The sequence below is a fragment of the Sus scrofa genome, chromosome 16, assembly GCF_054392235.1.
Source record: "Sus scrofa isolate SSC_HxYL_T2T_F1_AM1 chromosome 16, Sscrofa_HxYL_maternal_Yorkshire_Landrace_v2.0, whole genome shotgun sequence".
In the NCBI taxonomy this organism is placed as follows: domain Eukaryota; kingdom Metazoa; phylum Chordata; class Mammalia; order Artiodactyla; family Suidae; genus Sus; species Sus scrofa.
Window position 1 is genome coordinate 86848496 of NC_139398.1, and position 25339 is coordinate 86873834.

General features: G+C 48.0%; 1 protein-coding gene across 2 annotated transcripts in view; it reads right to left on the reverse strand.

Moving 5' to 3' along the window:
* The window catches only part of ADCY2 (adenylate cyclase 2), a 426457-nt gene extending 402366 nt beyond the window's left edge, over positions 1-24091 (reverse strand). For both annotated transcript variants that reach the window (XR_014831042.1, XM_021077007.2), the window contains exons 1-2: positions 23864-24091; positions 2731-2928 (exon numbers count right to left, since the gene is read on the reverse strand). Coding sequence is in view for 1 of the 2 variants with exons in the window: in XM_021077007.2 (XP_020932666.2) it covers positions 2731-2928; positions 23864-24091 (426 nt within the window). In the remaining variant the exon portion in view is untranslated. The remainder of the gene's footprint in view (positions 1-2730; positions 2929-23863) is intronic.
* Positions 24092-25339: the final 1248 nt, after the last annotated feature.

The following is a 25339-nucleotide window of genomic DNA, read 5'->3' on the forward strand; positions in this document are numbered from 1 at the left end:
GTCAGAAAGAGAAAGACAAATACCACACGATATCACATCTATGTGGAAGCTAAAATATGGCACAAATGAACCTATTACAAAACAGAAAGAGATTCATAGCCACAGAGAACAGACTTGAGGTTGCCAAGGTTGGGGAGTGGGATGGATGGGGAGCTTGGGGTTAGGAGATGCAAACTCTGACATTTAGAAGGCATGAGCAACGAGGTCCTGCTGTACAGCAGGGGGAACTATATCCAATCACCTGTGACAGACCGTGAAGCGGGGGACAGGAGGAGAGGGAGGAGGTACATACATGTGTGACTGGGTCACTGTGCTATACAGCAGAAACTGACACCACACCGTAAATCAACTATCCTCTGAAACAATAAAACAGACTACAATTTAAATAAATAAATAGTAAAGTACTAAAAAAAAAAAAAAAAGACCAAAAAAAAAAAAAAAAATCCCCATTCAACACGAGCTTGGGGACAACAATGTCCAAACACCCATGGGGAGCAGACACCAAGAAACGGAGCCAACCAACTCAATACCCGAGAAATCAATCGGGAGAAAAGGGAAGTAAAAATGACCATGACATAAATACGTTTACGTTGCTTAAGGAGATTTTCACAAGCAGGCAGACAGCAGCAATAAAACCAAAGGGTATGTTCTAAAGCCAGAAGACAAGTAAAAACAGAAGCAGTGGATACACACAAAGATATGCGCGCACGCGCACACACACGCGCCCCCAACAGCAACAAATCTGGAAATAAAAAAATAGAGTTGCCCACTAACAAAAGCACAGCCCAAGCGGCCCTGGGTTCTGCTGGCGGAGGAGGCTTGCAGGTGCAAAGACAACCGTCCACAGTCACGTCTCGCCCAGAAGGGGTTTATGGTCCCTGCAGGGGAACCAGTCAGTCCACAGAGAGAGGGCCAAGTCATAGGCTCTGCCGTGGGTGCTGAGCTCACTGCAAGGGCCACGGAAAGCACCAGAAAGGGGTGTCGCCCGGTGGGGTGGCATCTGGACCTCTGGGAAGGCGGCTCTGAGAAGGGGCTGGATAAGGGTCACAAAAGTGACCCAGTGAGTTTTCACTGGAGAGGACAAAACGGATTCGGGAATTCATGAAAAGCAGCTCAGAGAGTTCTGGACAAAAGGAAGACTGAGAACAAGAGAGGGACACTTGTCCTTCCATCGTGTGGCTTCTAATACAGCTGTCATTAAAACAAGGTGCCCAGAGAGACCCTGGGTCCCTGCCACCCACTGGCAAGGATGCTCTTAACCAGCTTCCTGTTCTGTTCCACGGGCACTGGCCTGAAGCCGGAGGGCCCCGGACCCCGTGCGCCGTGGAGAGCCGCTGTGTGAGGACATGTGCGCAGCAGCTTCAGGAGCAGAGGCGGGGAGGGCCAGGCAGAGCGGGGCAGTGCCAGCCCTGCAAGAGGCTTCAGGTGATGAGAAAACGGGCCAAGCAGCTTCCCGGAGCACGGGGGCCTCTTCAGGGAGCTGCAGGAGGGAAAAAGCACTGCCTCCACTTCTGCTCACGATCTCAGCATCCTTTAGAGCCAGAGAGACCACGCTGAGTTCTTTCTGTCCAGCCTCTCCCTCCGCAGAAGCAACCAAGGTTAAAAGAGGATGACGGTTTGGTCAAGGTCACGGGACAGAGCCTGTGGGAAAGCGCCTCCCTGGGCTCACAGAGGGCTCCCTCCAACTCTGGCACACTGGCAGTGCTCTGTCCTTGCCCTGGCACTTGAACCCTTTTATGTGTCCACCCCACCCCTTGCTTTTTTTTTTTTTTTTTTTTTCTTCTTCTAGCTACACCTGCAGCACACGCAAGCTCCCGGGCTGGGGATCGAATCCAAGCCACGGCTATGACCTGCACCACAGCAGCGGCAATGCCAGATCCTTAACCCACGGTGCCACACTATGTGTTCCCAGCTTGAATCTCTCCTCTCCCTTGGCCTCTACAGCCATCCACCTTCCCCGGCCCTCATCTCCTAACGGCTTCTCCTCTATCCACCCATGGTGGTTCCTGCCCCCCTCTCACCGCAGGCTCTGGAGTTCCCCCGAACTCAGGCACAACTCTCTTGGTGCTCAGTTTACTCTCTGCCTGGATGGCTACAGAACCCCGGGGCTTCGACTATAAGCTTGAAGCTAGTAACTAGCATATCCATACCTGCAGCCCATACCTGAGCCTGGACAACACACCATGTCAAACAGTCAGCCGGATACACCGTGGGGCAGCCGCACAAGGGGAAAAGCCCACCAGACTACACGCCCTTCAAGAGCTAACATCCTTCAGACGTAGCCACTTCTAAGCCAAGAGCCTCCCCAGGTCCAACATGAAAAAGTATGGGTCTCCCTGCTGATATGACGTCAGGGTGTTGACCTTCTGTCTGTAAGAAGGACGATCCACTCAGGAAGAGTTCAAGGGCAACGACCAGTCTTTGAGAGTTAGAGGTACCAGCGAGGCTCTAGCCCCTTCACTCCAGAGTCATAGGAAACTCGGGGATTGGAGGAGAACAGAGCTACCAAAGTGTACGCAGACTCGGCATCTGTAACATGTGGCAGGCAGCACCCTGACTGCTGGCAGGTCTGATGAGTTAAATGGACACTGACTGCAGCCCCTTGGGGACACCCCGTGACATCTGTCTTCTCAGCTACAGGTCTCCTGCTCACGGTGTAGGGTCATGTTTATAGAACGTGGTAGGTCCCAGATCAAAACGCCGAAGGAGAAACACGAAAAGCAGCCTTACCTGATCCCAGGGAGAGACGGTGCCTCCAAAACACATGAACAAGTAGCCCATGGCCACGAGACAAATCCAGATCACCAAGGAGAAGAGACGGAGCAGCTTCTTAAACACCGACTCGATGCAGACCAGGATGAATATGGCAAAGAAAATCGCCAGGGCGGTTGGAACGGTGATCAAAAATGCCACGTGGTCTTCAACGTCCTAAGGAGACAAAAAACAAAACATGGCAAAGGGGCAACGGAGAAAGCCCGCGGTTTTTATGATTTGTCACCTAAACGTTACCAACGTCAATCCCCAGCAAAATACATCCATCACTTTCAAAAGGGATCTCACAGGTAGAACAGTGTGCACGTTTGAGAATTGAAGTGTCTTACAAAATAACCATGTTTCTCTATAGGAATAAGCCAGTATTGGACATTAACTTATACAAAACAGCCATGCCATCAAATTCAAATTTTCCCTGATAGAGCAATCGATTTCATTCCAAAATGAAGGCGAGAACACAGACTATAAGGATAAAATAGGACAACCAATCTGCCCGAACCAAAGGGTCAGAAAGGCCTCAGATGCAGGAAATGAAGGCCTCCAGATGGATTTTAAATGTTTTACTTTTTAAAAAAAATCTAAAAGCCATCTCAGGCTCTAAAGGGAGGAGCTTTGCTTTTAATGCACAGCAATTAATGTTTTAACAGGATCACAGGTTAACAGAAAGGGGTCAGAAAGTACTAAATATAGAAGATGAGACTGCGAGAAATACGTGGAAGAATGTGCCAGGTTGCCATTTGCTACCCCACCTCTCTCGGGCTTCAGCAGCCTGAAGAAAATGGGCATTCAGTATTAGCCTTTTACTAATACATTTTTAAAAAACCACACTCACACACATGTGCGCACCAATATTGGTTTTCTCTGTATCTCTGTCCAGCCACCTACCCTCCCAAAGGCACACGCTTACCCCTCCACACAATGTCACACAATGTGATACATGTCATGTTTCCTTTGACGACCCAAGATTTAGGCTTTCACGTCTCCAAACACGGCTGCCGGAGCCTTGCTATGAACAGCACGCGCCAGGGGATGGAACAGTTTAAAATCTTTCATCCTCACCCCATATGTTTAGTTTGCGAAACACCCAAAGGAGTTTCAGTCCAAAAAACTATCTGGCTGAGGCCCTAAGAACTTCCATCGAGGTCTTAGAATATTGAAAGTTACAGGAAAATCTGGGACTTCTGGGGCAGCTCTTTCAAATACCAGAGCCTGGGGGCGCCCCCACCTTCTCTGGTTGGTACAGGGCTCGCTCCGTGCCAGGAGCAGGTCTAACCACAGGGAGGGTGGAAAGCAAAGCAGATCAGCCAAACCGTGGCACAGAGTCCAGGCTGACATGGAGGAGAACGAGGAGGGACCCAGGCTCCCCCGTCCCCATGCCTTCATTTGCCTTTCCCGCTCGCATTTTTTTGTATCCAGTGATACCTGCAGAAAAGGCAGCAGCAACGATAACCAGAGCAAATACCCACGTACAGATTTCTGTGCTCAGCACTTAAGCATCTTAAGCTTTTGAACACTTACAACAACCCTATGGGGGGCGGGGGGTACGTGTTTGCCCAGCTGGGCAGCAGAAGAGAGAGGAGGCGGTGATGCTGCTGGAGGGGAGAGAGCCAGCGTCCAGCCCGGGGATCTGGGGCGGGGGGGGGTGGCAGTGCGGGCACCCTCTCCCCTCCAGAGCTCTGCTTTCTGTTTGTGCAGAGACGACCAGCTGGACCAAGTGCGGCCAGTCCTTGAGGGGCCAAAAGAATCCATTTCCAGAACAGCCAAGACAAGAACATCCAATGAGATGCCCTCATAAACCCCCTCCATGGCTATTTTGGTCCACGATGAAGTGCCTAAATTGTACTCTTACACTCAGACACGTGTTCCGGTCATTGCAAAGGGGTGTCAGATATCCAGCAGGTGCCCTGCTCCCCCACACTCGGCTCCACGGGTCAAGGGCAGGGGCACGACCTTGTCTGCTGAAGACATCCCACTGGAGACGGTGACCACTGCGCACTCGGAGCCGTGAAAAGGGACTGCACTTTAAACCTCCCCAGACGAATGTACCTGAGCTGCGGCCAGAAAGCAAACCAGTAAATAAGCAGGACAGCTGTTTTCCTGGTGTGACTTTTCACTTATTTCATTAACCCGGTAGGGGAGAAACAGTCACTGACTTTCTAGGCTCTAATTTCTCCAGAAAGACTGAACATGGTGTGAAAATAGGCATGACTGTCAAGTGCAAACCAGCAGCTAAAGGAACAGCAAGTCTGAGACCGTGAACCCTTTCAGAGTTGGGGGACTAGGACACCACCTGTAGGAGCCTTCCCTGGGCTTCTCTTTTAAAAGATCTACCTGTAGACAAGGCAAAGACCCAATGTCTTATCGCGCTGGGTACTAATTTTTTTTTTCTTTTTTTGGCCAAATCCTAGGCATATGGAAGTTCCCAAGCCAGGGATCAAACCCGAGCCGGAGCTGCAGCAGCGACCTATACCACAGCTGCAGCAACGCCAAATCCTTAACCCGCTGCACCACAGCAGGAAGTCCTGGGTACTAATATTTTATAATAAGACTAGGAGTTCCAGTCGTGGCTCAGAGGAAATGAATCTGACTAGTATCCATGAGGATGGAGGTTCGATCCCTGGCCTCACTCAGTGGGTTAAGGATCTGACGTTGCCGTGAGCTGTGGTGCAGGTTGCAAACTTGGCTTGAATCCCAAGTTGCTGTGGCTGTGATGTAGGCTGACAGCTGCAGCTCCGATTCGACCCCTAGCCTGGGAACCTCCATATGCCTTGGTTGCAAGCCCTAAGAAGACAGGAAAAAAAAAAAAAAGAAAGAAAGAAAGAAGAAATAGACTTAATGTGGGTTTGGGTTTGAAATATGGAAGCCTCTATCTCACTTTTTTTAACTATTGGGGTCTTGATCGCTGAGAAGTGGCGAGTCTGGGCTGCAGGGTGACCGCCACTTGACACAGTGGACACAGTGCCTGGGTCCCATTATATGTCTAGGGCCACACAAATGTTTTCGTTTCTTTCCAAATCAACAACAAAACCCCAAGGCTCAGAGATTCCTATGTCTCCACGCCAACACAGTGTAAACTCTGTGACTGTACTTTCAGGCAGGAAGGGGCAGACAAAGGCCCCTCAGTCCTAATAGGATCCCGGGACGGGGGTGGGGGGGATGCCCCCCTCACCAGACATGTGACATTCCCTAGTCCATCCCCGACAGCCTCGGTGGGAGGGCCGCATTCCCCGATGGTCAAAGGCTGAGATGATCAGCCACCGATCATGAGACTCAGGACCTCGACAGCTGCGAGACCCTCGCCCACTGGAGAATCAGGGCTCTTCCAGAAAGATCAGCCATCGGTGTATGCTGCGTTTGCCCTTGGAGCTCTAACTCTGCACAAGTCTTAATAAGGACGTCCCACTAAAAAGGACCTTTTGTAAGGGTGTCAAGGAAAACTCAGTAGAGCATTCATTAAGAACGCAAAGCTCTAGACACCACATTCTTGCCCAGCGCCCGTGTCTGCATCATGCGTTTTTCTTCAGGCTAAGGAAACGCAGCAGCGGGATGCCCTCAGACCCTGAATTACAGGGCCTCCTCCCTCCCTTATTCTGGCCCCAGGGGACTGGAGGACGAATGAACTCACTGAAGATCACCCCACGGACGCTTCTGTAGGAGCCAGCAGAGTTTCCAAAATTCCGAATATAAAACAAACCGGGTAGCTGAAAACACAGCGAACAAAAACCGGGCAAACACCGTCACTCTAAATTAAATATGTTTATGTATCCCAATCCCTCCTCCCTTGATGGAAAAAAAAGTACCGTAATATGCAAACTAAATGAAAGGTACTCAAATGTCTTTACTAGTACTGAAATGTACTAAAATGCCTTTAAGACGTGTCTTTAAAAAGGCTAAAAAAAAAAAAAAAAAAATTACCATCCAAGGCAAATGAAATGCCCTAAAATGCCTTTAAAGGGGCGATCTTGGGGACAGCACCATCTACTCTCATGATAATGGGCTCCTCGTGCTTTTCCCACCCCTTCCTCCTGTTCAGTGCGTTTTTCAGGTAATCTGGCATGGCTTCTAATTGCCTCCTAAACACCTATTGGTTTTATTGATTATGTGGCCACTGCTTTGTTTCTTGGAGGCTTTTCCGTGGAGGGACAGATTATCTGCATTTTCATTCTTTTCCACGTGCATTTTCCATTTTTTGTGAAAGAGGGCTGTTTCTCCCTCAGAGGGTAAAGGGCAGTCTAAGGTAAAATACTTGCTTTCTATAAAAAGAATGTGTTCGTGAGGTGCTTTGAAGTCCCCCACTTACGGGAAAAGCACGGGGCCTCCCTCAGCCCAGCTGTTCCCATCAACAGCAACGTGGACCCAGCACGGCTGGTGGGGTTGGGGACATCACCCATCACCGGGGCACCAAAAATGACAACGATCGTGGGACCGTGGCTCCCTCTTTCCTTCAAACCTCAGGTTTCCACCATGGCTAGTCCGACTTATCCTTATTAAAACATTGCTTATTTTACTTTCTAAAGAGTTCTGCATTTTATCCCCGCAAACCATTCTGAACAGTTGTCGTTGGGCAAAAAGAAATCAGCCTGTAGCTACGATACACATATGACTATAGACGGATACATGTAGATACATATTTTCATTCATTCATCTAAGATACGTGTGTGATACATCATAGAAAATAAAGTTTTTCATCCTTTTCCACATATATAGTCATACTGCCCTTTACCATAAAGCATGAAAGGAATAAACACAAATTTGAAAGAAAATATTCTATAAAGCTCTGAAATAAATCAAAGAGGATCTCAATAAATATTTCACGTACATATATAGGACGGCTTACCATTGCCAAGGTGTCAGTTCTTTCTAAATTAGTCTATAAATTCCATGCAATCCCAATCAAAATCACAGCAAGTTCTTTTTACAGATATTTACACTGGTGCTAAAGTTTAAATGGAGAGGCAAAAAGATCCAGAATGGCCAATGCAATGCTGAAGAAGAATAAAGCGGGAGAACCAACACTACCTGACTTCAAAACTTGGTTCAAAGCCACAGTAGCCAAGACGGGTGATACTGCAGAAAAGACAGACAGATCAAAGGACTGGAAAGACCCACACTGAGGCAGGCAACTGACACCCTGACAAAGGAGCCAAGGTGATTCCGTGGAGAAAGGATGGAACAACTAAACAGACATCCACATGCAAAATATGACCTGAGACCCACACTTGATGCCTTTCACAAAAATCAACTTAAAACGGATCATCAAGCTCAATGTAAAATGCAAAATAATTCTGAAAAAAATCTGCAAGTCTTGCCATCAGTTGTGTTGTGCAGTAGCCGTGCCCAGAGGGAAAGGGGTCCTGTTGGAAGCTGAGCTGAACTGCCCTGTTGTCCATGGGGTCCTGCTGTGAGTTGCAGGTCTTCGACCCCCTTCCCCCTATGGCTCCTGGGTAGAGCTGAACAGAAGCGGAATCTGTGGCAGAATCCAGAGGGGACAGTGGAGCAAGGGTTTGCCAGAATCCCCTCCCGAGTGCTCCCCGGGGACAGCCAGCCCAGGGAGGTAATCGCCCAAGATCTGGGAGGTGGAAACCACTTGGCACCAGGAAGGGGCATGTGCCAGGACAGGGGAAGGGGAGATACACATGGCAGAGCCTGGAGGGGCCCAGCCTGCCTTGCCCTCTGCTGGTCCACATGCAGCACAGTGACCAGAGCAGCCGGAACCGGCTCCCCACTGGACACTTTCCTGCGATGCCACATGAGGGTGACAGCTGCCCAGGAACTTCCTGAGCCGGCTCCCCTGGGCTGGCCAGTGACTGCTCATCGCAATGCCCCCTGCTGGTGCCAAGCTCTATACTAAAAGAAAAGGAGGCTAATGAATTAAAAGACCCCACTTCAGGAGTTCCCACTGTGGCTCAGTGGGTTAAGAATCTGACTAGTATCCATGAGGACACGGGTTCGATCCTTGGCCTCGTTCAGTGGGTTAAGGATCCCTCGTAGCTGTGGCTGTGGTGTAGGCTGGCAGCTGCAGCTCCAATTCGACCCCTGGCCTCTGAATTTCCACATGCCGAGAAGGCAGCCTTAAAAAGCAAAACAAAAACAAACAAACAAACAAACACTTCATAAATTTGGAAAAGAACAAAAGAAACCCAAAGAAAGTAGGAAGAAAGTTGGGGTGGCTAGGGACTTTCCAAAATATTCCTTATTTCCTTCTTCTGGGTTCCTTCCGGATGCCCCTTCTGACTTTTAAAGTTACCAGGGGCCATGCTTCGCCCAATACAATGTGGACCTAAGTAAAGTGTTTCCTGATCAGAGGCTGCATGGCGCTTTCTTTCCATGGTAAAAGGTGTCTACTAAAAAAATACACGCACAACCGACACGCTGAGTGTTATGTTTTAACTCAGTGGACAAAACTGAGGACATAAGCCTCAGTCAGGTAGGCGACAGGAAACTTCAGGAGGGCAGGGGAAGCTAGGATATACAGGGGGCTTGCCACAAAGGGAACAAAAGATTCCTGTTAATAAAAAAAAAAAAAAAAAAATCAGATAGCTCAAGTTAAGGAACTTAGCACTTTTCTACGTATCAGAAGCTACAAGGGTCTGGGCTCCTGGAAATCATTCCTTTGATGCGCCTGGGCTGTCTGGGGCCAGCAGCCTCTACTTTCCCAAGCTGGGGGCTCACCAGAGGGGCTGGCTGCGATCCGAGGGCTGCTAGGTGTCAGGTCATTCTTAGCTCACCCTCGGAGGTAGCTGCTGCCATCGCTGATGACTGTGACATTCTTTGTTTACTGATATGACAGGCGATGTTTTCTTTCTCAAGAGGATTATAGAAGCATGTGTCACGGGAGGAATCCTATAGCCCAGCTCTCCAAGGAACTGAGATGAGTTCCATCCTGGCCCCCGCTGGCCAGGATGCGTATGTAAGAAATAAACCTCTGGTGCGGAAGCCACATTCGAGGTTTGTTTATTAACCCATTACAACCTATACCATCCTTGCTGACACACAAACTGGTACCTGAAATAGAGTGCTGCCTCAACAAAGCCTGTGCATGGCTTGATAGCTGCCAGGTGGCAAGAGCAGCAAGAAACTATTATCAGAGATTCAAAAGAAGCAACCGGAGTTCCTGCGGTGGCTCACTGGGTTAAGAACCTGACATGGTATCCATGAGGACGTGGGTTCCATCTCTGGCCTCACTCAGTGGGTTAAGGAGCCGGTGTTGCTGCAAGCTATGGCACAGGTCACAGATGCGGCTGGGATCTGGCACTGCTGTGGCTGTGGCACAGGCCAGCAGCTGTGGCTCCAACTGGACCCCTATCTGGGAGTTTCCCTCTGTCACAGGTGCAACCACAAAAAGAAAAAATAGTAATAATACAAAAGGAACAGAGCAACCCAAGTTACGAAACAGTCCCACACTTGGTCAAAATATCTTCCCGTCTCAGGAGGCAAAAGATGTCCTATTAGAATTATAAGTCGAGACAGGGCTGGGTGAACTTCTTACGTAACAGCCAGATCATTAAAATCTTAGGCTGCATTGGCTGCATGGACTCTGTCACATGATTTAACTCTGCTGCTGTAACTTAAACAGCCATAGGTCATATGCAAATGAGCGGTCGGGCTATATTTCTACTAAACTTTTTTGAAAAAGTAGGCAATGGGTCAAATTGCCTACTTTTTCAAACAAAGTGTAATTGGAGTAGAGTTAAATTGGTCCCAGGCCAATCTGTGGACCCCCTTCTCTAGAAGAAGCCATCAAACACAATTTACAAGCGTGGGTACCACAAGAAAAATACAGGCTCAGAAGATAACTGATTGGTTAGATGGCAGGATGAAGGGGAAGCAAAATCCTATAGATTTGTCAGACTGGAGAAGGAAAATACTTCTCAGTCTCAACCAGAAATGATAGAACTTGGGTCCTAGAGTGATTAAAACTCAATCATGGGTGGGAAAAAAAAAATCCAAACTACTACTGACGATGGAATGGATTAAGGTGTGTGAGAGTAAAGCCCAGCTAAGAGTAAGATGCCAATAAATTCTCCCAACAGAACAAAACAGAGCAGGGAAACAAGAACCAGAAAGCGTGTTTCTCAAACAGGCTCAAAGCACACACAGACTGAGACAGAGGGTGAGGGGAGAGAGACTGCGACACAGGTGGAGTGAGAAGGCAGAGGAATATAGTAAATGAAAGACAAATCACTGGAAAGACCAACGGCCATGACTGCTGACACCTGGAGGGGAACGAAATTAAAAACAGAAGAAGTCAAAGAGGTTTTGAGAGATTTGCATTTGCCAAGGACATGGCAACCTGAACTGCGGCTGTTCTAGACTTAAAGGAGATGGGAGGTTCTCCATCTATGTCAGGAAAGAGGTTGAGAAAACTGCTCATTCCCGAGAAGGAAATAGTCCCCAACACTCAATCCATAGGCGGCCAAAAGGATGGCAAAACAAGGAAGCAGCTCCCAAATGAAGGGTTCAGATGTCACAGACAATAATACACAAGGGGACTCTTTCCAGGACAGGAGAATGGGTGTATTGAGGAACCCCTCTCCAGCCCCAGAGCCAGAGGAAATTATAATCGCTACAAACCAGAGACTAATGTGTGTCATTCTCCCCTTAGGATAACGGGAGAGTTTCTGCGGCTATCCTTTGTGTATCGGGTGGCTGAGCAGGTGGTTGGCAGCAAGTCCTTTTGGTCCAAGGGTCTCCAGATCAAGAGAAGCCACATTCAGGCTTCACATGAGATGACTTCTCAGCATTCCCTTTGAGCAAGCGAGTGTCCTTCACTCACAGATCAGCGGATGGGGCTTTTGGGTGCTCTCTCTTGAGAAGGGGATAGAGCTAATTTCTTAAGGAAGGAGGAACTAAACATGTGGTGACCAGGTAGGTGGACTGTGGTGGTAATCAGGGTGGTAAATTCTTTCTAATGATTTCCTTTTTCTTTTATATTTGTGTTCTCTTCTTTTTTGGTTTTTGTGACTATTGTATGATGATGACGTGCAGTTAGCCTGTTTTTCAAATATTTTATCTACTTGGCTTTAGAGTGATAGTCATACAGGATCAAACACTTTCTGGTTAGACATTCTAGTTCACGTCTCTGCTACAGTTTTGTGAGCAAACATGGCTGCACCAATTCCCTTCCCTGTATCCAACCCCTTGTGTCATTCTCTGCTACACTGACTCTAGCCTTGGCAAGGTCACTCTCTTTGGCCAATTTGATGGCAGCTGCTTGACACAAAGGCATGCAAATATTTGGGGTACAGGGGTCTGCCCTGTTGCATGCTTATTTTTAGAACCCTACATGCATAGTAACTCAGCTGGTCTACATAATGAGCCCAGTGAGTCTGTCGCCCACTCCAACAGCCCTCGTAGACACCCTGCAAACTGGTCGCACACGTAAATGAGAACACCTTTTATGATCCAGATACCAACTGACATGCCAGCTGCAAGCTGACCACATAAACATGCAATAGACCAGAAGAGATCAACTGAATTAGCCAGAACCCACAGAAGTGGGAGCTAAGTAAAAGTACAGTCATTCCAAACTGTTAAACACGGGGGCAGTTTGTTACACAGAACAAGCTGACTGATGTATCCTCCATTTGCCTATGGAAGTTGGACATGCTATAGAAGGTACTGTGGTAAACTGTATTTTCCACCAGGGGGGTCATTACACATCCAATCCCATATGCAAGGGGGACTCCCCTCATCCAATGAGGCTCTACCTCCTCCTCCACTGAACCTGGGCAGATCTTTGTAACCACAGTGGAACTGGTGTCAACTGACTTCAGAGCTAGGATTCTGAGAATGCCATGCCCTTCCACGTGGTCCTTAGAGGATGAACTTTCTTGGAATCCAGGTACTAGACTGTAAAGAAGTCAAGTAACCATGTGGAGAGGCCATGTGAAGGTGTTTCAGCCAACAGTCCCAACTGCGTCTCAGCTACGGGTAAGCAAGGACAGCAGACATGTAAGTGAGCAAGCCTGCAAGGACCCCAGCTCTCCCCCTCCACATCATCACAGCTGACACGTGGAGCAAGGATGAGCTGCCACTTCCAAGCCTGCCCAAACTGCTGATCCAGGAGGAAAATAAATGATGGCGATGTTTTCAATCACTAAGTTTTGTGCAGGGCTGTTTTACGCAGCATAGAAAACCAGAATATTTACTTGGGTCAATGAAAAATGAATGAGAGCAATGGGTCACTTGCACGTGGAAGATGGCAGCTGCTCAGGAGTGAAGCACACGTGTTCCCTAGTATAGCCCTCAAAGAAGGAAGGATGTGGTAAAATGCAGTTCCCTTCACTCTAGATCTTAGAGTGACTGGCATGAAAGTTACCCTGCTGACACATTGACTGTGCAGCTTGAACAAAATGTAAACATTTCTTATGTTCATACACTGAGATTTTGGAGATTTTTTTTTCCATAGCATAGTCTAATATGTTCTGATTAACAGGAGAGGTAATAGAAATAAGAACAGATTTTTTTAAAAAAATAGAAAACTAAAATTCAATAGAAAGAACCAAAAAAGACAATAGATGGTTCTTGTGAGACAAAACAGACACCTAATGAGATTAAGGAAAAATAGAAAGCATATAAAAATAATATTATAAATAAAGCTCAAAGTTATAGTATATGTAAAGTAAAAAAAATGAAAACAGTGTTATCAAATATATGCCATTAACTTGAGAAATGGGTTGAAACACAAAATTCCTAGAAAAATCTTATTGAAACTCACTTAAGAAAAACATTAGAAATACTATGATCCTATTGCTATAGATAATACTGAAGCAGAAATTTTAAAATCTCTCTACAAAGAAAGCAACAAGCCCATGTGGTTTTTAGGCAAATTCTATCAACTCTTTCTAACACAGTGAAAATTTTTAGAAAACTAAAAATGAAGGCATACTCCCTGACTTATTTTATAAGGCCAGCAAAACTTATAAAAAAGACAAATGACAGTTTGATAAAGAAATATTCCAAACTTATTTTAGCAAATAATATTTATAAAAATCTAAAACAAAATGTTAGCACTTCACATCCAACATTTTATTTATTTATTTATTTTTCTTTTTAGGGCTGCACCTGCAGCATATGGAAGTTCCCAGGCTAGGGGTTGAATCAGAGCTGAAGTTACTGGCCTGCACCACAGCCACAGCAATGTCAGAACCGAGCTGCATCTGCGACCTACGCCGCAGCTTGCAGCAAAGCCGGATACTTAACCCACTAAGCAAGTCCAGGGATCAAACCCACATTCTCATTGATATTAGTCAGGTTCTTAACCCACTGAGCCACAATAGGAACTCCACATCCAACATTTTATAAGAGATATAAAAACAGTGTTTATCTCAGGGATATAAAAACAATAATAATCACTGTTCATTAAACTGACACACGCACACACACAAAAACCTATGAGTATCTCAGGTTGATAAAACTCAACACCCAATCACATTTAAACTTTTTTTGTAAATTAGAACAAAAGGAAATCTCAAAGGCTATCTACCAAGGCCTATAACCAACATCATCCTAAAGGGATAAACTATGGAAGAATTCTATTTAAAATTAGGAAAATGGCAAGGGTACTCATGCTTACCAGTTCTGTCAAATTATATTAGAGTTCCTAGTGAGCATGATAATATAAGAAAAAGAAATGAAAGGCGTTAGTATTGGACAGAAGGAAACAAAACTCTCAATATTCAAAGATGATATGATTGTCTATGTAGAGAACCTGAAAGAATCTGCATTTCAATTACTAGTAATGAAGACGATATGAGAGTATGTTGTATGATATAAAATAATATCCAAAATTCAATATTATTTCATATCAGCAACAAAATAGTAGAAATCGTAACTTTACAAACACCATTTACGTAAGCAGTAAAAAACAAAATATACTTTTGTATTGAGGAATAAGAACAGCCTACAGAAAATTATAAAACATTACTGATGCACATAAGCTAATGGAGAGATGGCCCATGTTCATGGATAGGAAAAATTCAGTATCATAAAATACCATTTCTCAGCAGTAAATCAACAGGTTTGCTATAACACTAACAAAACTCTATTTGGGTTATTTTTCATATGGAAGTTAAGATAATTTAGGTTATTTTTCATATGGAAGTTAATTGATTGTAAAGTTTACACTGACAAACAAAAGGTCAAGAGCAACCAAGAAACTTTTTAAAGAGTTGAATATTACTTGCCTTTCCCAATATAATTATTATAAAGCTTCAGTAATTATATTTTATGCTTGGGTGTGAGTGTGTGTGTGTGTTAAAAAAAGAACAAAAGTTAACCGCTGGAACAGACTAAATAGCCCATAACAAACCACTCATATATGGAACTGGATATATAAGAGATATGGGGAAAGAAGGAACTAAAACGAGCAATAAAAACTGATTTGCCACAACAAAAAAAAATATGTAAATGAATCTTGATCACTGCTTTATACCACACATACATCACATGATATATATATAGGGTATGTATGATAAAATGAATAAAGTGAACAAAAAGAAAAGGAAGGCGTTTCCACTGTGGCTCAGCAGGTTAAGAACCAGACTAGTATCCATAAGGATGCAGGTTCGATCCCTGGCTTCACTTGGTGGGTTAAGGATCTGGCGCTGCTCTGGCATAAATCACAGATGAGGCCCAGATCTGGCATTGCTGTGGCTGTGATGTAGGACTGCAGCTGCAGCTCCTATTTGATCCCCAGCCTGGGAACTTCCATATCCTGCAGGTGAGGCCCAAAAAAGAAAAAAAGAAAAGTAGAAAAGGGAGAGTGTGACAAACAAAAAGTGCAAATGAATTAAACTCTGCGGGCAGGCGGGGGAATGTGAGAGGTGCCACATACAGACCAAAGTGCATTGCACGGACTGGGTTTGTAGGTGTGTAACTTCAGTATCAAGAAATAAGCAAACCAAATAGATATCAAGGAGGACTGAGCTCAAGAATCAAAGATCAATCAAATTAATCAAATGATAAATCCCATTCTGTGGACCTCACATCCAATTCTGAATTACGTGGATGTTATATGTTTGAATGAATGACAAGTCAATGATGGGAAAGGAGCCATCATTTTTCGGAATTATGTTAACAGTTCCTCATTACATCTTTCATTTATCATCACCTGATACCCTTATCCTCTGAATTTTTAACATCAAATAGCTCTTGTTGGTTCGAGTAATGCACCAGTCTAAAACTCCCTTTTCTTTATAATATATAGCTTAAAAAATAATGCTGCACATTTAAAACACATGTGATAATTCAGCCTTGGGAGTAAGCACGTTGGAATGAAAGCCGGCACCTGCGACCTCCAGCTCATCTTGGCTGTAATGTCCCAACATCACTACGTCTGAAGGATGATAATGCACACTGGTGGGAACGGGCAGCAGTTCGACCCCCAAAGCCCTGCAGTCAGAGCTCCAGCGCCATAGTCTGGCTGGTCATCTTCTTTACCAGGAACCTTCCATGGGGTGGTAACGCTAGACTAGACTGATTCATGTAATTTCCTCAGACATCATCTTGAGAAATTCTTCTTGGGAATTTCAACATTCTAAAAAGAAGCTATTGTACTTGATGTTTGTGTGTTTCAAATGCAATCAATTATTCATTCAATGGATTTTAATTGTACTAGCAACTGAAATTTCCCATTTCAACCATCAAGTTTAGTGTAATTTTTTTTCCCTTGACACACCCATAACACACAGAAGTTCTCAGGCCAGGGATCAAATCCCAGCCGCAGCTGCAACCTACACCACAGCTCACGGCAATGCCGGATCCCCAACCCAGTGAGGCCAGGGACTGAACCCACATCCTCATGGATACAGTCAGGTTCAGAACCTGGTGAGCCACAATGGGAACTCCCTCAAGCACCAAGTTTTTCAAAAGTGACTTGGTTCGACTGTGAGATGCAACTGGCCGTATGTACCCCTAACGGCGGTGACCCGGGTTTGTAATCCCCTTCTCCCTGTCTTGATGCTGTTGTTTCTAGAGCCCTGGGCAGAGTCAGAAAACTAGCTGGCAAAGTTGCCCATGAGGTTTTTCAGGTGGAGGCTCTTATTACTCTGTCCATTCCTCTCTCACCTGAAGCTGGCACCTGGGGATGCAAGCCAAGCCCAACTGAAAAGAGAGCAAAAATAATGATACGTAATGTTGCCAGCAACACTCGAACTGAATAAGTCTTCCGCAGAGTTCCCTTGTGGGGCAGTGGGTTAAGGACCCAGCATTCCCACTGCCATGGCTCGGGTTACTGCTGTGGCACAGGTTGGACCCCGGGCCCGGAAACTTCCACATGCCCTGGGCACAGCCAAAAAGAAAAGTGAAGTCTTCCTCCAAACCTCTGCTGGCTCCCTTCCTTGCAACGTGTATTGTATTCGTATACAAAGAGGGCACAGAAGCAACATTACTGAAATCTTAATTTGGTTAAATGGATCAAACATAGGAGCTGACGCAACAATCCTTTTCTCTTCTCCCAAACGCACCTGGTGGCTGCACACAAGAGCTGCCAGATCTGTGTCAACTTCCCAGTCTGATACCGAGGAATTGCCTGCTATGTATGATCTTATCACGCTTGGTAATTTTGTACATTACTACCAAAATTAAAAAACAGGAAAGTCAACATGAGCGCTGATTTGGCAGAATTTTGCTGCTAGAGAATGGTTGGCACATCAACACGTGACTTTAATTAAACTATGCTTCTCCCTCTTTTTTTAAAAAAATAACTCAAAACTACATTCACAGTTTATGACATAAACAGAGATGCATTCCTGTTCTTTCACACCCAGATTTGAAAATCCTAGTACTCATTTCGTTGTCAGCCTGATATACACCAACAGGAGACCCGGGCAAGGCGACCCCCACGTGGGGCAAATAAAATGATGAAAGCAACCTTCATTTGTTTCCCAAAAGATCTTCCTGAGCCTGGCTGTGTTACTCATTTTAGTCCACAGTAACTGAGGCCACTGCAGGTAAAGCAACTTGTCAGGAACACACACGAGGCGACAACACTGAGACTGGATCCAGGTCAAGTGACAGAGTTTTGTGCCCTTAGGCAGGCGGCTACCTGGTGGGAATGACAGCCGCTAAGGAAGAAGCGTCTGGAGCCTACATTGCACATGTTAATGAGGCACCTGCCATCTGGTTAGCGCTGTGTTCAACCTGGGGAGGGCCAGGCTTCCTCCCTGAAAGAACCAACGATTAGTCGAGGAAACGAGATGAACTCACAAAATCCGTCCGATGACAGTCATGGAGCGATTCAATTATGTCCTGCGGTGAATGAGCGGCAACCGGTATGGACGGGAACATCCAGCCCGGGCTGGACGGTTTGAGCTCAAGAAACAAAGAGTCTGAACTTGGAAAAGCAGCCCAGGCTGGAGGAGGGTTCGCAGGGACGGGAGGGGTTGGAGGACGTTACAGCGAGGCTGGACAGGACCAGATGGAGATGCTCTTAGCTCCTGCGGTGAAGACGCCACACACCCGACAGCAGTGTGTCTCAGATGAGCGACTTCAGAGCTGGTGCCACCCAGAGGGACGCCCACCCCAGTGCCGGGTCCCAGGAGGCACTCCGTCAGTACCAGGAAGGAAGAATGAGGGAAGCCCAGTGGTGGGGGCGGGGGTGCTGATGGCAATACTGAGTTATAGAAAGAGCTAGGGTACCATGGATCATGCACAAACAGGGAGCTCAGACTCACCCATCACGAGCAATTCCTGACCAAACAGATCAGAGTGCTTAATATAACCATAAAACACCCCTACCAAAGTCAGAGACCAGCTCTAACAGCACAATTACCTTTTAGATCGAGTGTCTGATTTAAAAAATAAGTATCAGTACGTTTCATGCAGAGCTCGCTAGGACTGCGTTTGAGAGGCCACAGGATTTATGCCAGGGACTTAGGCAACAAAAGCAAAGTTCCAAATGGATCGGCTGCTTAATGGGGAAGACCCTGGGATTATTCAGCATAAAAGAAACAACTGAAGTCTACCCAATGAATTAACCGTGGGGAAACATCCCTGCCCAGATTCTTTTAGTATGAAAAGAAAAAAAAAGGGGGGGGGGAGTTCCCATCGTGGCGCAGTGGAAATGAATCTAACTAGAAACCATGAGGTTGCAGGTTCGATCCCTGCCTCCCTCAGTGGGTTAAGGATCCGGCATTGCTGTGAGCTGTGGTGTAGGTCACAGATGCGCCCCAGATCCTCCGTTGCTGTGGCTGTGGTGCAGGCTGGCAGCTGTAGCTCTCATTTGATCCCTAGCCGGGGAACCTCCACATGCCCGGATGCAGCCCTGAAAAAAAAAAAAAAAAATGGACATGTGACTCCATTACATAGAATGTAGCTTGTGGATTTTTGTATCATACGATATTTCAAGAAAACTGCTGCCATGCCAGGGGAATTCAAGATGCGCAGTGATCGCCAGTCACGTTCACCCCAGCAGAGTCAGCCGCCCAGTACTGCGACGGAGTGGCCTTGAAGAGAGGCGCTGCCCTCTGTGGGTCTCGAGTTTCCTCCTCTGAAGCGGGAGCGCCCTTCCAGCTCACAGGCTACGTGACTGTGCTTTCACAGCAACCCCGAAAATGCAAAGACTCTGGCCCCGTTATGACAACAGCTCCTGAGGTCATCCCCTGTGCCAGGCATTATCTGAAGCGCTTCCACGTGCAGTGGTTTGGACCAGCGCCTTAGAAGGCAGGTACCACGCCACTTCACAGACCAGAGACCTGCAGCATAGAGAGCGTGAACAATTTGCCCGAGATCACAGAGGCGGAAAGGGCCACAGTCACAGTGCCAACACGCCTAGATGCCTTTAACCAGTACATTCTGCCTTTTTTAATGCAGAACGCGAGGCAGGGTGTGTGTATTTAATTATGCACTTTAATATCCAAAGGAGGCTTCCAAATCCTTTCTTGCAAGGCCTTGAAATCACAACCACCTTTCCTGCAGAAAATTAGTTTTGCATTGTCTTTTTTTTTATACCACAGTTAAATTATAATTAAAACGACTTATTGAATTACGGGTTGCAAATTACAAACACCTGCCAAGGAAGTGTCTCCTGCATGTATAGAAACTCACTGAAAGACCTAACTTTTCGCTCCTTCTCTTCCTAAGAGCATAGAGGATTCCCTGCCACCCCCAGAATTATGGGACTAGAGAGGTATGCAGAGAATTTCCTGCTCCTTTGAGGAGATGTTAGGCATACTTCTGCCCTTTCCAGCCTGCCAGCCCCAAGAAAGGGGTGAAGGCCTGCTCCCCACTGATCCTTCCACCCACTCGAGGTACTGACATCTGGACTAACAAAGCCAGTCTCCCTCTACAATGACCGGGTTTGCTTATTTGCTTGTTTTTGGAAAAAATACGATTCTGGAGGAAAGTATGTGAGAAAGATGCTGATATATCGGCCCCTTAAAAAAAAAAAAAAAGTGAGGCTGGGAAACTGATTGGTAGTGCAGTACTTGCGGTCGCTGTTGTCAAGATTTAGCATGCTAAATCACAGGAAAAGCGAGAAGGTAGGTCATAAACTATCAAAATCATATATACAGCATACTTAGTAAAAGTAGATATTCATATGGATGTTGGTACCAGACTAAAAAAAGACCAAAAACATTTTTATTGCAATATCTGACTATTTAAAATTTATGGGAATGAAATTTTCCCGTTCCAGCTGAAATATGGACCATTCCTGATCATAAATCTGAGCCAAAACAAACCTGGCTGGAGCCAGCTGGTACCTGACAAACTAAAAAATTGATGTCAACCTTTCCGAACAATGACAGGCAAATGTGGAGAAAAGCTGGCTGATCTGGGACATAAAAAATGAGAGAAGATTTAAGTCTGAGAAGAGGTTTTTGTGCATTTAGTGCTAAGAACAAGTCTTGGAAAATGACGTGACACAGTGAGACTTAAAACTCAGTCTGGTCTCATTAGTTCCAGGTTTTCTGATGCCAGGGGTCAAGTTAATTTTGTCCATCCTGCCAAATAATATCATCAGAAACTTCCATCATAGGCAACAGAAAAATATTTTTATATTATTCAACAGGATATTAAAATGCAAGACATGCTATCATGAGTTCTATTTACTTGGTTTCATGTCGATATCTCTTGACAAATGTGCAGTCAAACCTGCTTGATAGCTTTTTTATGTAGAAAACAGGTAAGCAAGATGATTAAGTTTCAATTCAGAATTTACTTTCACAGCATAAAGAAGACTTTGCAGATTACTTTAACTTCATGATCAACAATGCAGAAGCATGGACTGACCATAGATTGAAACTAAGTGACAGCCTTTTGTGAATCGTGTCAATTAGGGAAATATGAAATCAAGACACAGCTTACTCTTGTCTCTTTAATAGATATTTCAAGTCACTTAACACAAACGCAATTACATATAGAAAAAAAAAAAATCCCTCTGTACTTGGATGATATTCCGATCAGTGTGTGATCCAGACGTTCTGGAAGATTACGGATGTGCGCTAAGAAAGTTGCCAGACTTTTTCTACGACCAGTGCTGATGGGAGTCTAATGGAAATCAAAGGCAAGCAGAGTCATGGGAAAGAGGGAATCGGTCCAAGATTTCAGGCAGCAAAAATAGATCGACTGGGCTCCTGAATTACTTCAGAGCCTGGCGAGTCTAGCAAAGCGCTGGAAAGTGGAAACCTGGGCCAGCCCCAGGAGGCTATTTCCACCCTCCCGGGGGCAGCTCTCTGGGAAGCCAAGCTCTGGTCAGTCGGAGCAAGGAGCCCCCTCACTGCACAGGCACGTGGCTTTAGGTTATAACTCCATCCCACGTTCCGACGCTCCTAACCTAACCATCTTTGATGCCCCGGATGGAGAACATTTTCGGGAAAGTAGAACTGCTGGCTATGATATTCCTAAAAGCAAAATAGAAATGAGCTGTCCAGAGCTCAGAATTGTCCCAGACCGTCGAAGGTCAAGTTGCAAGAGGACAGTACCCCCCCACCCCACCCTATGCATTTCCTAATGCCAAGGCCAAGCAGCCCCAGTCCCCGCCTTTCCACCAGACTGAGTCACTCTTCCTGATTCTGGAACACTTCTGCCCAGCTCATCACCTAGAAGGATTTACAGAGCAGTCAGATCGTGAACCAGGTACGGCAAGGCATAAGATCCACTCCACGGCCTCTTAGACCTTCCCTGGGCTACTGCCACACCACGGGAAGTGCCCGCTGTGTGCCTAAAATGATTGAGCCGAGTGCCAGGAAAGTCTGGAAATGATTGATTTCGCAAGGAAAATCAACTTTTTAAAGCAATACCACTCCACATTTGCACCACGTGAAATGGAACATAGAGGAACTGTGTAGAGAAACACAGAGATCAAAGACAAATTAGGGAAGGGAGCGTTCAGCTGACTGCAATGAATCTCTGATGCCCCATTCAAGAACATCTGCATAGATCCAGGTTTAAGAAGTTGGAGATCAGTGTCATAGCAAACAAAGCAAGCGCTGTGTGTAGGGGAGGCATGAACTTCACACTTGTCTTTAAATATATTAATGGCGCTATAAATAGGCTATCACCTGTTCCTCCTTTTCCATTTGGAAGAGAAGCAGCCCAAACAGGTTTGAATTACAGATTCAACAGAATCACAAGCACACTGTCCTGGCAGAACAGACTTCCCGAGGAAAAGGAACCTGTCTTCTTCCCTGCACGAATGAAGAAGAAAAGGAAAAGAATGCTTCCAGAAACCCTACTTGCCAATAAGACTGAGCATAAGTCTTTCTTCAAGTCCTCTTTGGCCCCAAAAGTGGTGACAAGAGACAAAGATGCCATTCCACGGAGCATTCTGGGCTGGTCATAAGGCTGTGAGGGCTGCCCGGAACTGACACCCGGAATACAGAATCAACCTGCTCTCGGTTTTGTATAGGACACGGACCAGATGTGATTGGCGGCATCTTGATCTTCTGCTTTCTAATGTTTATTCTTATCTCACTGAATTCCATCAGAAGGCAGCACCTCTTGACTAGTGTGCGGGAAAGGAAAACTTCATTTTTTAAAGAACCCATGATGATAACAAGTTTTCCCATGCATAATATTTGCACACCATCTGGCTCAGGATATCAGGAATAAACTGCCAAATACCAAGGACAGCTATTTTGCACACGTGGTGAAATAAAAGCAAACACCCACGCTTTTGCTGAGTGCATGTTTATAAGCTAAGCTAAAAAAAAAAAAAAAAAAAAAGCCATTGGGTGCAGACAACCCCAGATCAAACCAGCGACCAAAAATATCTCACTGGATAATCAATGGCTGGCACCCAATCTGCACATACATATCATAGGCGGTGCAAAAGTTTGAACCACACCAACAGAAAGATCAGTAACAGGAAGTTTACTGCCATCTACAGATTTCCCCTCTCTGCTCAAGGGAGTGAGCCAAGGATTTCTGCTGGAAAAATATAAATTGGCCAAACTGACATCAGCCGTGGAGTTGCATTATGCTCCCAGTGAGGAAATCCAGTTTGATAACCTGTACAGAACAGCGACCACCATCAACAGCCACGGTCCACCGATGCTTCTTACTTAGACACTCAGAGGATGCAGACTCACAAGTCAACACCCCCGTTGTCTCTGTCCATGGGGCTAAATGAATACAGATTTAAAGGCAGAGATGTACAATAGCATACCAGCCTTCCGTTTCCTCGCCCTTAACCACTTTCCCAAGGCAGGCTTTTTTACCGAGTTAAAGAACCGTCCGACCCAAACTAAAATGCCAGCTCAGGGGCCGTGCAGCGAGCGGCCTCGCGGAGCCGCGCGATGCTGATTCGGATGGAGACCGACTTGAGCGGATGTGGCCGGCAGCGGCGCCGGGGGAAAAGCGCGGAGACTTTGCCCGCGGGTGCGCAGAGCTGGAAAACGCACGCCCTGCCGGTCCACCTGGTGCACGCCCGGGCAACTTTATTTTGGGCAGAACCTTCCACGGAAACTTTTCTCCTGCCCGCAGTCCTCGCCCGAGCCAGGCCGGCCGCCGGCGGGCCGGAGGGGCGAGAGCCGCGGGCCGCGGGCCGGCCCCGGGCGGGCGGGACGCGGCTGGCGGGGAGGTCCCTCTCCCTCTCCTCTCGGGGCCCCGGAGCGCGCGGCGCAGGTCCCGCGGGGAGGCCACTCACCAGCCGGAGCGCGAAGAAGACGGCGAGCAGGGCGACGCAGGCGCCCATGACGATGAGCAGCAGGAAGACGATGAGCGGGTGCTGCTGGCTCATGCAGTAGTAGGACTCGTACAGCCAGTCCCGGGACCTCTGCAGCCCGTCGCCGCCGCCGCCGCCCGCCGCCGCCGCCGCCGCCGCCTCGGCGCGGTCCCGCAGGTAGCGGCGGCGCCGCATCGCCTCCTGCCACATCGGGGCGGCTCGCGGGGCGCCCGCCGAGCGCGCCCGGCCGGGGCTGCGCCGCCCGCTCGCCCGCCGCCACCACCGGCGTCCCACCCCCGCGCCGCCTCGGCCGGCCCGGCTGCCCGCACTCCGAGCTGCGCGCTGGGGCCTCCGGCGCGGGCGGAGCTCCGCGCCCCGGGCTGGGCGCGCTGACGCGCGGGCGGGGGCCGGGCGGTGGCCTCGGGGGCAGCTCCCGGCGGCGCCGCTGCCGCCACCGCGCGGGAGGGGGCGGGTGCGACAGGGGGCGCTCGGGCCGCCTCTGCCCCCACCCCGCGCGGCGCAGCCGGGCCTCCACCCGCCGCCGCCCCTCGACGGCCCGGCCGCGCGCGCTGATGGAGGCGGGGGGCGGGCGGACCGCGCGGAGTGCGGCGCCGGGGGGCGTGGGCCGCGCCCCAGCCGAGGACGTCCCCCTGTGTGGCCCGCCCACACTCCGCCACAGCGCCGTCCACCTCCTGGCCACTCGCCCAGCCTGGGGTGGGGAGGGGGCTCCCACCGTCCTCTGCGCGGTCCTGGAGCACCGCCTGGGGGTTCCCACTCGCTGCCCTCCCCACCTCGCTCGGAAGACTGCGGGGGCTCCTAACTCCTCTCCGGCAGCTCCAAAGTGCAGCGGGGAGGGGCACTCCGACCGCCCCGGATCCCCGGCCTCGGAGTGGGCTGCGGGGGTGGGGGGGGCGCTCCCACACTGCTCCCCACTTTCGCAGAGCGCAGCTGGGGAGGACCCCTCCCATCCTTTGGCAGCCCCTGCTCAGAGGACAGCGGGGACCTCCTCCTTTTCACTGTCTGGGCGCTGGGATTCTCCTCCGCTCCGCACCCCCTTCGTGGGTAGTCCTTCCCACCCTCTTCTTCATCTCGGCCCGGCGGGTTGGGGGGCTCCCACTCGCCCGCCCCCCCGCCCCCGCCACAATCTCAGGGACAGGGAGCTTCTCTAGGGAGGTCGGAAAGGCACTGAGATGCGAGGAGACCCCTTGGCAGAGAACAGCCCCAAATGCGCCATGGAGCAGAGAGGCGGGTGTGATTGAACGCTGCACCCCGCCACGTCCTCGGGGAGGCAGCCTCCCGCGCCCTGCGGTTTCAGCTTAAGTCACACTTTGGAGGTACCCGAGGGGGCAAGGTTTTCCGTGTTGGAGTTTAGGAGGAGCCCTCCAGCTGGTCCAGGGTCCCCGCTGAACCCCTGCTCTGGCGCGGTCGGCGGCGAGGATGCGACAGGAGAGAGTGGCT